Source organism: Alosa pseudoharengus, unplaced genomic scaffold (assembly GCF_046254945.1).
Source record: "Alosa pseudoharengus isolate Yale_2024_CS ecotype anadromous, Long Island Sound unplaced genomic scaffold, YU_APseudo_1.1 YU_APseudo_1.1_scf_8, whole genome shotgun sequence".
NCBI classification, from domain to species: domain Eukaryota; kingdom Metazoa; phylum Chordata; class Actinopteri; order Clupeiformes; family Clupeidae; genus Alosa; species Alosa pseudoharengus.
Window position 1 is genome coordinate 21,654,377 of NW_027468870.1, and position 11,310 is coordinate 21,665,686.

The 11,310-nt window shown below is 42.5% G+C and overlaps 1 protein-coding gene across 2 annotated transcripts in view; it reads right to left on the reverse strand.

Moving 5' to 3' along the window:
- Positions 1 to 10,473, reverse strand: part of myo1ca (myosin Ic, paralog a) — a 52,519-nt gene extending 42,046 nt beyond the window's left edge. Inside the window, exon 1 of one of the 2 annotated variants that reach the window (XM_076274608.1) lies at positions 10,112 to 10,473. Coding sequence is in view for 1 of the 2 variants with exons in the window: in XM_076274607.1 (XP_076130722.1) it covers positions 3,990 to 4,007 (18 nt within the window). In the remaining variant the exon portion in view is untranslated. Of the gene's footprint in view, positions 1 to 3,989; positions 4,978 to 10,111 lie in introns of those variants that run through there. The other variant, XM_076274607.1, reaches the window with a different exon arrangement.
- Positions 10,474 to 11,310: the final 837 nt, after the last annotated feature.

Genomic DNA, 11,310 nt, shown 5'->3' on the forward strand with positions numbered 1-11,310 from the left:
ATTTATTTTCTGTTCATTGCTTTTTGTGAGAGTGTTTCTACTTATCTCAGTAAGGAAAATAAATCAAGAGTCTATGTTGAGTACAACTATGTCTTCTGAAGGCCTAAACAGAGCCCAGCCAAAAACTCCAATAAAACTTGTATCAACTTTGAGGGACAGCTATGACCATGCAGGATTATCCAGACCAAACAGCCTCCTACATGGTTTAGTTCTTGCGCTGTGGGCTTGTGAACTTTGACAGAAAAAAGAGGCCAACCAAAATCGACACCCCCCTCCCCCTGTAAAACTGGCCGTATCTTGGAAAGTATTGATCTTACCTAAGAGTAATTATACAGTGTGTCTCCTGGATAACATAGGTACACCTGGTAATTTTTTCAGAATTTTTTGAGACCTAAGTGCGTGGGCCCTGGTTCAATTGACATGGAATGACCCAGGGAATGTGACAATGAAAGTGACAATGATATGATGATATCACATGTCTTGGCTATTGGGTTTCCAATGTTATGCATACTTCTGCCAGTGTCTGTGGTCTACATTATGCCACAAAATTGACTAGTCAAATAGGCCAACTGAGATACTAAGGGCTCTATCGTGCACACCAGCGCAATTGACTTTGTATACTCGCGCATTTATCTTTCCTATTTTGCAGTCAGCGCATATTGGAATTTTCCCTCAACAGGTACTGTACATGTGCGCCCAAGGATGAATGAAATGAAATGAATGCTATGCACACCGATCTACAGACACCCTGTGCACAGATGGAAACATTCAAAGCCTTGATAATATTTGTCCATTTCCCGGTTTTGTTCGTGCATTGGTCAACTAAAAAATTAGTAGCCTATATAGTACATCTACATGCAATATCTTTACAACAACAACGCCTAATTACGACCTATTAATTTGGACAACTTTATACAGCCCTATAAAGGCTAAAGTTACCTTTAGTTTTGTTCCAATTTACCGTTGTGTATGGCTTTAAACATTGTGTGCGCTTTAACATCAGCCTATAAGCATTATTCCAGCTGCGCTAAGGTTTTGACAAGCACCACAATTTTGCCTACCTTGTTGTAGCCCATCTGAAATAACTCAAAACTTTGCTTTGTTCCCTCCATCCTTTCGTTGTTTTCAAAAAACTTTTTATATCCATGATGGCCTTGAAGTCTTGAGTTTGTGAATTCGCTTAAATAAGCTTATTATGTGCTGTTAACCAGCAACCATAGACAGTAAAAGAAAGCAGCAAGTAGCCTTGGCTACAATTTCTGTAGTTGCTGCGTCCATTCATTGTTATTCTCTCTCCAGCTCAAACAAAAATTGTGCGTGCATTAAGTTGATGATAACGTGTTTACAAACTCTACTTTACATAAAATATTGTAAATAGCCTATTGTCATGCAGTTAATGGGATACTGTGCAGAGTTGGAAAGGTCAACTTAGAAACTGTTTCTGTTGCCTGATGGTAAGGTACAGCCGTAGCTTACACCTGCAGGAGCGCTTGCTTGGGCGCCTTTGTTGCGCAATGCACTTTGCTCCTCTGATCTATACGACGCAGTTCCCATTTCTCCAAACCATACATAATTACAAGGACAAATATTGCTACACGAGGGAAATCAGTGTGGTGTCCGATGTGAAAAAATAGGTATAAATCTAGCGTACACATTTCCACGAATCACGGATGTGTTAATGACATAAATGGAAATATTGGAGGACTTAATGAGTGGTGATGTTGAACTGCATGCCAATGCCATTTAACCCAAATGCCCCAGCAGCAGCACGGGAGAGGAGAGCTTATCTGACAGATCTGCATTGTCTATACTCTATAGTGAGGTAGATTACATTGCAAAAATATCACCATGCATTCATAACCTCGTGATTCAGTGAGAGTGATCCCAAAACATCGGAAAGTGACATTTCTGTATTACATTTTGTCAAGAGGAAAAATCAATAGCAAACTGTTCCCAACTGACTATAGCGTTGTGAACCGTTCCTGGCTGTGCCTGGCAAATCCGCCATCATAATAGCAATCCGCTATGGAACAAGCGTGCCTGTTGTTAAAGGGAATGTGAGATGACGCTCTGATTGGTTTATTGCACGTTACGCCCAAACCACACCCATGATTAATGTAGCTACTTCAGACCACCCCATTTTAGATTTGCGTCGGGCGCAACAGTCATGATCCCGCCGGTAAAATAGAAACAGCGCCCAAGATCCGCCCACAAAGCGATTTGCGCGAAGTCAATTGCGCTAAAGTGCAAGATATAGCCCTAAAGGTGCTTGAATGAAGTGGCAAGATGTCTTTGGGTGTTGTAATCCTGTTAACATAGACATATGGGTATTTTGTAGTCTTAAAACTAGAGGTGGGTGGCTGTTGTTACTATTACCCGAGTGCTGTGGATAATCTTATTCCATTGACTACTGACCTTAAGCAAATATTGCATTCTTTACAGATTACTGTATGTTGCATTAAAGCGTAACTTTCGCCAAAATGCATCCTAGGGTGTTTTTGTGAATGCACCCGAGTAAAACTTTCGTTTAAAAGCATAATTACGTCCAAAGCGCTATTTTTAAGCTTGTCCGTGTTTTTGGGTCAAATGGCCTTTTGAATGGGAATAGAAAACCTTTCTTTTAGTGAACTGTGTACACCAAAAATGTTCTCAATGCTCGAGTTCATGTGTAGTCACTGATGATACTTCGATCAAGGTTTCATGTTGTGTCGAGCCTTCTTAGTGTTTTAAAAATAGCGATTTTGACGCGATCTTGTATCAAAATAGTAATGCCCCTACGATTCCCATTCAAAAGGCCATTTGACCCAAAAACGACAACATGGACAAGCTTAAAAGTGACCTGCATAGTCTTGTGTCGGCTGAAGAATCAATGACAACCATTTAGACACTTTGTTCAATTGTTGTAATATCATCATATCACCTACAGTATGTTTCCCTTGTCATAGCTCCTGTCTGTTACTTCCTAAAATAACAGACCACTGCCAGCTTCTCTTTAATGTCATACTACCCTAAGGCCTTGTTTCCATTCAACTGGTTGTTGGGTTGTAGGCAGATAGGCCTAAAGGTGCAGCACAGCAGAAGTCCTGTTGAATAGGCCTAACAATTTGCCCTATATGCCTAACTTACATGGCCTATTAATATAACACAATGCATGTCTGCATTGTACAAAAGTCCAGCATGCATCACGTTCAGCCATATCTGCTCAGCCCTGCATGAAGTTGAATGAGCCTAATCCTCAGTGCTTCCACAGAGCTTTTGGGTACTGTAGTCCTGTAAGCAAAGCACTATGGGGCCTGTAGTCCAGTGAGCAGCAGCCTCTGGGGGGTGGGGGTGGAGGGGCTCGGCTATGGGACTTGGCAGCACTCCCACCTTCACTCTGCTCCTCTGGGTTTACAAAAGCCTGCCTCTCCTTATAAGGTCGCCCTCTCCGTCCTGAGGCCCTGCTTGGCAGCATTACTGGTCTGGGTACAGACCAGAACCGGCACGTTCCCCACACCACAACCTCTCCTCCAGTACAAGCACCCAGCACTGGTGTCATAGAGACCTGCAGACCCAAACACGGCCACTCAATGTCCACGGGCCAGCCCCACAAGCACAGCTGAGGCTAAAGGCCACAAGCGCTCATCTGAGCTATGAGAATATCTGCTAAGGAATGATCCCAAATGAGGCATGACTGGCTGCAGTAAGCTGTAATAAGAGTTATTAAATGAGATGACTCCATAACAATCTGACCAAGATGCAGCAGAAGTGGGTCACATGTTAGTCATTTGATGATGACATGCCAGCAATCACTGTACAATAGACTCTTAGTTTCTTTGGGACACACACACACACAAATATTTAGACACACATATTCAAATACACATACTCAAACACACACATACACACACACAAATATTTAGACACACATATTCAAACACACACACACTCAAACACACCCACATCACTGATGGAATAAAAATGATGTATATGGCTAATACTTTGCTTACCCTTGCGCGGTATCTCATCTTCCTCCTCCTCTTCCTCCTCCTCTTTTGACTATCTCTGTGTTCCTGTACTCCTCACGCTGTTTCTGCGAGTTCTTCGTTACCGTTTGCAGGTGTGCGTACCGATTACTCTACGCCCGTGTCACGCCGAAGCGTGTGTGAGCCTGTACGTTGAGTTCACGTAGGAGCCAATCTCACGCTGATCTCCGGTACTCCTCAAACGACCTGTCTTTCCCCTCTGTCACTTACTCATGCCACTTCCTCTCCTTCTTCCAGCTTCTTTCTGCTTCTCTCTTCTCTCTCTCTCTCTCTGTTTACCTTTCCTCCACACACTCTATCTCCCACAATCTCTCTTTCTCCTGTTTTTAGAGCATGTTCAGGGTCTTCCACCGACCACTAGTCCCTCTCCTGCACGGGGCTTTGTCCTGTGAGGGCAGTGGACAGAGAATGACTCCCAGGCATTGAGCTACAGCAGTGGCACACTGACTGATTCACACCTCTTTCTCTGTCCCACCATGACACAGGTTAAATAAACACTTCCTCTCTCTCGCTGGCTCGCTCGATTCGCTGGTTTTTTCACCCCCCTCAGCCACACGTCAAGCACGATCGCTGCTCCTTCTGACTGACTAACACATTTCCAAAACTCTCTCTCTCTCTGTCTCTCTCTCCTGGATTACAACACTACAACACGAGCAGCCATTTCACACACACATTACACAGCTGGACCGATTTGCCTCTTAAAACAGAGCAAAGAGGAGGGAAAAAAGGAAAAGAGCAGAAGGGCAGAAAAAATGACAGTAAATATGCTGGCACAGACCCATTAAAGAGGGAGTTTGCAGAGAAACAAGAGTTTAAAAAAATAAAAAAAAAATAAAAAAAGTGGAAAAATCTCTGACCAAACTGTCTGGGACTGCAAACATCTAATCGCTATGAGACTCTAAAAAAATACAAACAAAACTCACATGACTAAAAGCTCCAGGCATTCTTTCTTTTTCTCCCTCCCTTTTTCTCCCCCTCTCCGTCTCCCTCTCTGTCTCTCTCTTCCTCCCTTCCTGGCTTTCCCTCTCACAAGCTGGGACAGATTTATTTTTAAATGAAAGCCATGGAGCTGTCAAGTGGGTAAGATGAATATCATCTCTCTCTCTCTCTCACTCTCACACACACGCACACGCACACACACACACACACACATACACGCACACACACACATACACACACACACAAACACACACACTTTCTCTTTCAAACACCCAAAAAGGCACACATTCTCACATTCATACACATTTTTCTGCGGTGTATGTGTGAAACACAGAGCTGTTGGCATGGAGAGAAGGTGAAATGTGGGAATGTGTTTGTGTGGGTTGCTGTTGCAGGGACACCCCATTACATCAGTGTTCTGCAAGTCTGAGAAACCACAACATCACCCTGGCCCCCATTAAAGGAACACGCCCACTTTTTCGGAAATTAGCTTGTTTGCCGTCTACCACAGACCTGGGTTATTCCAGTTAGCCTATAGCTCCCTTTCAGCTATATGCTAGTTATAGGCTAACTGGAATAACCCACCTCCAGTGAATTATGCTAAGCTAGGCTAATGGTGTCAGACTGGGTTATTGAACCCACAGAGGAGAGAAGAGATGGGTATGTATCTTTTCATCTAACTCTGGAGTAGACAGCAAATAAGCTAACTTTCCAAAAAGTTGGCTTGTTCCCTGAACATTTGTTGCTCCCCCACCTTTGAACAATATTCTCTTTCTCTCTCTCCACTCCTCCTTCCTCACTGGGGAAAAGTGACTAATGTGTTCCCAATGCAGTGGCCAGACTTCATTCTAAAACCATTTCTAACGCCATGTCCAGATATGTAACTTCTCTCTCTCTCTCTCTCTTTCTCACTCAATCCCTTTCTCGCTCTCTCTCCCTCAACAGTAGACAATCCTCATCCTCTCTTTCTTTGACATTTTCGCTGGACACGCCTCATTCACTTAAACCTCTTTCTTAGATAAATGAAGAATCAGAGTTGAACATGCTTTTTTTTCCAAGCCACTGATGTGTTTTTTCCCCCACACAAATAGTGTAGAAAGGTCTGTTGCAGTCTGTTGTTTACCTAGTGATGTGTGTTTGTGTATTTGGTTCTTCTCTACTGTGGTGTAGCCCATACATAGTTGGGATAGGGTTATATGAGCCTTTTTAGGAGCCATTGATCCATGTAATGATTCAGTGGAGGGGTTTTTTCTCTCCCTCTCTGAATCCCCCTTGCTCTCTTCTTCCACAGTGGACAATGCTCTTCCTCCCTTTCTTTTACTTTTTCATTAACACGCCTTATCTCCCTAAAGCTTCTCCCTTCTGGTAGGCCACACGCATCCCCTCCCCATTCCAACACATCTGGATTCTGCAATCCCCCACTGACTAATTTATGAAAATTCCAAATTCCAAACAACAAGCAACAGCAGCAAAAACACAGGCAGCACAACTCGCAGTAAACAAGACCTTCTCAAGCACTTTTAATCTGCACCCCACTAGAAAACCACCACCCACAACAGAAATAGTAATGGGGAAAATATGGCAGTGTCTGCCATCTTCTCAGTGTTGTCAGTTTATAGGGCATGACACAATGCATAACATGGCATTATGCCCTCTCGTCTATACCCTCCAGGGCATATTCAGATTCATACATTGGTCATTTCCAAAGAGGGAGAGACACATTATAATTTTGGATTCATATCTTTAGCTTCACCTTTAATTTTGGATGTCTAATATCCTGGATGTCATTTTGGACGTCTAATATCCTGGTTGTCATTCTGGATGTCTAACATCCTGGATGTTATTTTTTTGGAATACGGCATATGCATGGGCAAGAATATGGCATAGACACAAAGGATTAAGTCATGAAAGATTAATCAGTTGAGGACACAGACACTACATTGTGATGAGTGACAGTATAACCTGGGTCACTGTTCGTACAGCCTTGGACACACACACACACACACACACAAACGTCTGCACATGCCTGCACACACACACACACCCATTGAAAGACTAACCTCGAGACTGAGTAAGAGTGTGTATCGGGTATAACCTTTGGCAATGTAGCAAAAGCTCATTTTCCCTGACTCATGCCAGAAAAGGTATCTACATCCTATATCTCTACCTCAGTCAGGCTCTCACTTACTCACACTCTCTAGCCTATACCTTACCAGTGCTCACTAACACACAGCATCACACAGCAATTCAAACAGTCTACTGTCTACAAACATCTCTATTACTCAATAATAATATGCAGTTTGTGAGTATGTGTGTCTGTAATTAACAACAAGAGCAGGCTAGTGAACAGACCTAGTGATGTCTGCACACACACACACACACACACACACACACACACACACACACACACACACACACACGTACATGTACAGTATAGCTTACTATCAAAATATCTGATTCCAACAGATACCACCAGTTTGACAGCAGCATGTTGGTCCAATAAACTGTGTGGAAGATGGACTGGGAGGAAATCCTATTAAGTCTGACATTTAGGCTACTCAGATTCATGCACAAACAGCTGGCATGCAGATGTACCCTGCATCATGCAAAGATCACCACCACACTGGCACACAGTTCACACAACACACTACAGGACAGTCCTCATCCCTAAGGGAATTGTAAAAGGTCTTGATCTCACATTATACGACTTCTTTTAGAATTACCACTCACCTACAATAAGCCGAAGTGAGTGTATTCAGATTATGAACCAATTAATTACATTTTTAATAATTTCATCAGTGGACACTCTACACCCAAGACCTTGGTCCAAATACATGTGTTCACACCCACCCTTTCTCCCATGAGTAGCCCTGAATACAATGTACTATGGCATATAGTTCACTAGGGCTGTTGATTAATCGATTATGCCTAGTTGTTTGATCGACAAAATATATCAATTAAATAATGATAGCGTTCCCAAAGCCCACAATTATGTCCTCAATTGTCTTGTTTTGTCCACTCACCAGCAAAGATATTTAGTTTACTGTAAAATAAGAGTAAGTACAGAGAATTTTAAGGTTTTTTTTTCCCTTAACAAATGACAGAAACTGATTAACCGATCACCAAAATAGTTAAATAATTTACCGTAATAGTAGTAGAATAATTGATCAATTGTTGCTGGCTTACTATTCACTACTCCTTACCCGTCAATTCCATCCTACTGCTATAGTGAGCAAATGTTGTGTTGCCAGCCAAATTAATATGCTCTTTAGAACATCTTAATTTTTTTCTGGGAAAGATACTTAAAACCAGTGAACTGCAGTTACATGATCACCGCCTGCATGTGTGGTCTTTTTGTCAGACACAGAGACAAGGGAGGCTACCTTGTCAAGCTCAACAGATAGGCCTACTACATAAGATCAGAGTAAGTCTTCCATTCTGAATGTGAAAGTATTTATAGCATTTTAAATTCATAGGTGTCTGGTATGGGTTTCATTGTAATCCGGCAATGGACAAAAAAACAAATCTAAAAAATTGGGATGTTGAGGGAAGGTGACAAAGATGCAAGGATGACACCAGGATGACAAATTAACGGTTTGGATTAAGGTCTTGGGTTAGACAAAATGTAGGCCTAAACACCGCGCGGGGGGGGGGGGCTGGGGGGGGGTAGCCATACCTACCATGTCAGTCTCCATGTTGCTGGATGTGGGATGTTTGAAACAAATGGAGACTCATATAAAATGGCTCATGTGGTTGGACCACAAGTCAGCTGCACAGAGTTTAAAATGTGTTGAAAACCTACACAGTCAAAGGGACCAATATCCAGAGAGGTGTCGTTTCCTTAAACTTAAACAGTTACATTTTTTAAATTATATTAATTTAATTACTCAAAAGTCCACAATTCAACGTCCAAGTCAATTATTTTGCCAAAGAAAAGTGGGTCAACCACATGAATCTCACATGAAACACATAACAGTTCACTTTATGCCACACCCTATCCAAATATCCATGGGGGGGGGGGGGGGGGGATATAGGCCTACAGTTGATGCAGCTATACAGTTGATGGGGGAAAGGTGGGAGATATTACACACATGTATAGAGCTGGTAAGGGAAATTATATGGTATCCACCAAAAAACAGCAACCTGTCAAAATGTAGAAATTCCACTAGGAATTTAGGACTGAGACCGATCACATTGTTGGTATCTGACAGTTACAATTCTAAATGAAAAGATTCCTTAAAGCTGCCAATTTAGCCAAAGGTTCACTGAACAGGGAAAATTACTTAGTTTCATCCATTTCTCATGAGTTAGTCTTTCTATGAAAAGCAGGGGAAAACAATGCTTCTACTCACAATGATGATGTAGCCCTGTAACCCTCTCGGTGTCAGCTCTTTTAAAGTTTATTATCGGACAAAGGCCCAGAAATCGATTGATAAAAACATCTCTAACTAAATATTCACAATATACTAATTCAATTCAACTATCTCTCAGCCTATGTCATGATCTGTAGGACTGGATGCAGGGTCTAAAGTCAAACTATTGTTCTCCAACAGAAGTATAGAGCACTGAGCTTCCCTCAATATCCATAAAACAATGACTACATTAATATTAACATAGGCTTCCTTTCCGTTTTAACTGCATCATCCTATTTTCACATCGGTCGAGCTAACTACGGAAGATGTTAGGTCTAGCTGAATTCCTCTGCAGGAGTGAAAGCTGCTCCCCTAGTAATTAAAGTAAACAACCCCGGAAAGCATGGTCCTTCTAACTGCTTAACAGGAGTAGAAATGCAACCTGCATAATCGGTTAGGTCTCTTCCCTCCTGCAACAACTGGTAATTAGAAACGATCTAACGGACCGTGAACGGCTGCACTATCTGATGTGGCAAGTAACCGAACACTTAATACAAATGGCTTTTGTTTTGCTTGTAACCAATTAACGCTGAAATGTGATGCTTCCTGCATCCAAAGCCTTTGCTGCAAAATGCACCACGGTAACGGATGAACTTATTATGACACCACCAAGGCTAATAAGTATATTTGTCGAATAAATTAGGATGTTACAGCTTACTTGTCAGACCTAGCTAAGGCAGCATTTACATTCAAGAAACCAAAACCAATAGGCTTATGAATCGGATACACACATACCTGTATGTGAGCAGTTAGAGGGTTGTACTTTGTAGTCTCTTGCTTTGTAGCCGTTTGATTAATATACCTGGTAGCTTATCTGGTCCCCTCTGCGTATAGCGCCTGTTCCACAACTGTGTGGTGTGGGCATTCCAGGCGTCACATTTCACGACGAGTCGCCTCGTATGACCTCCCGTTCCTTTGTGAAATAAAATAGTTTATTCCAATCAAGTATTGAAGTGCAGGTGTATTTTTAAAAAATTATACTTTGCGTGAGGGTTTTGATTCCAGACTATATGCCAGCAATATCAGACTGTCAATATAGGACAAGCCTTCAATAAATAGCCCAAATAATGATTGTTTACAGTCCTCTCGCAGTCGCGACTCTACTGATCTAGTCAGAAGCCCCGCGCCTGTCAGTGGATTTCAAGTTGTAGCCCACTGTGACATCACAGCTGTAGATTCATTATCTCTAAAGTTCTGAGTTCTTGCCATGAATGTGTTAGCCTGTCATAAATGCTCTATCACTAATCACTATGGCAGTTTGTAGTGTTACAATGCGCCTAAATGTTATGTTATATGCTAAATTACACCATAAGCAGACTACAGCGTTTAAACTAGGCTACTCTTGTCAACAAGTGAAAGCGTCGCCCTCCTGAGGAAATTTGGAGAAACTCTGTAAGTGTAGCACTGTCATTTGTATGCAGTGCCGCCGCTACCGCCACGCACATCACGCACGGTGCGTATGGCACCAAGGGACAGAGGGGGCAAGGGCGTCGTAGTGGGGGGACAAGTGGGAATAAATTACCCGGGCCCCAAGTGGGGGGAGGGCCCCTAAGGAGTTGAATTTTATTTTCCTTAATAATAAATAATTTCCTTAATTTAAAGATCTTAATAAATGTTATTAACTAATATAGATGCAAATATTTCCGGTAAATGCATCAGTTGATTGATGTATTAAATTGTGTCCAAGCCAACATTGTTTGAGGGCAGGCACCCTCTCCCTTGCACGAAATGGTTCAGTCCGCCTTCCCCTGCTAGGTGCATTTTTGAAGTAGGCCTAGCCTTCATTCTGTAGTGATGGGACAACCGACTCTTACACGCAAGTCGGTTCAACCGGACGGTCGTTGGTTGGCCTACCGAGTTAATAGATTCGGTCACCGGTTCGCGCCAGGGGGGGGGGGGGGGGGTTATATCGCGCGTTACTTCCCCCGCCATAT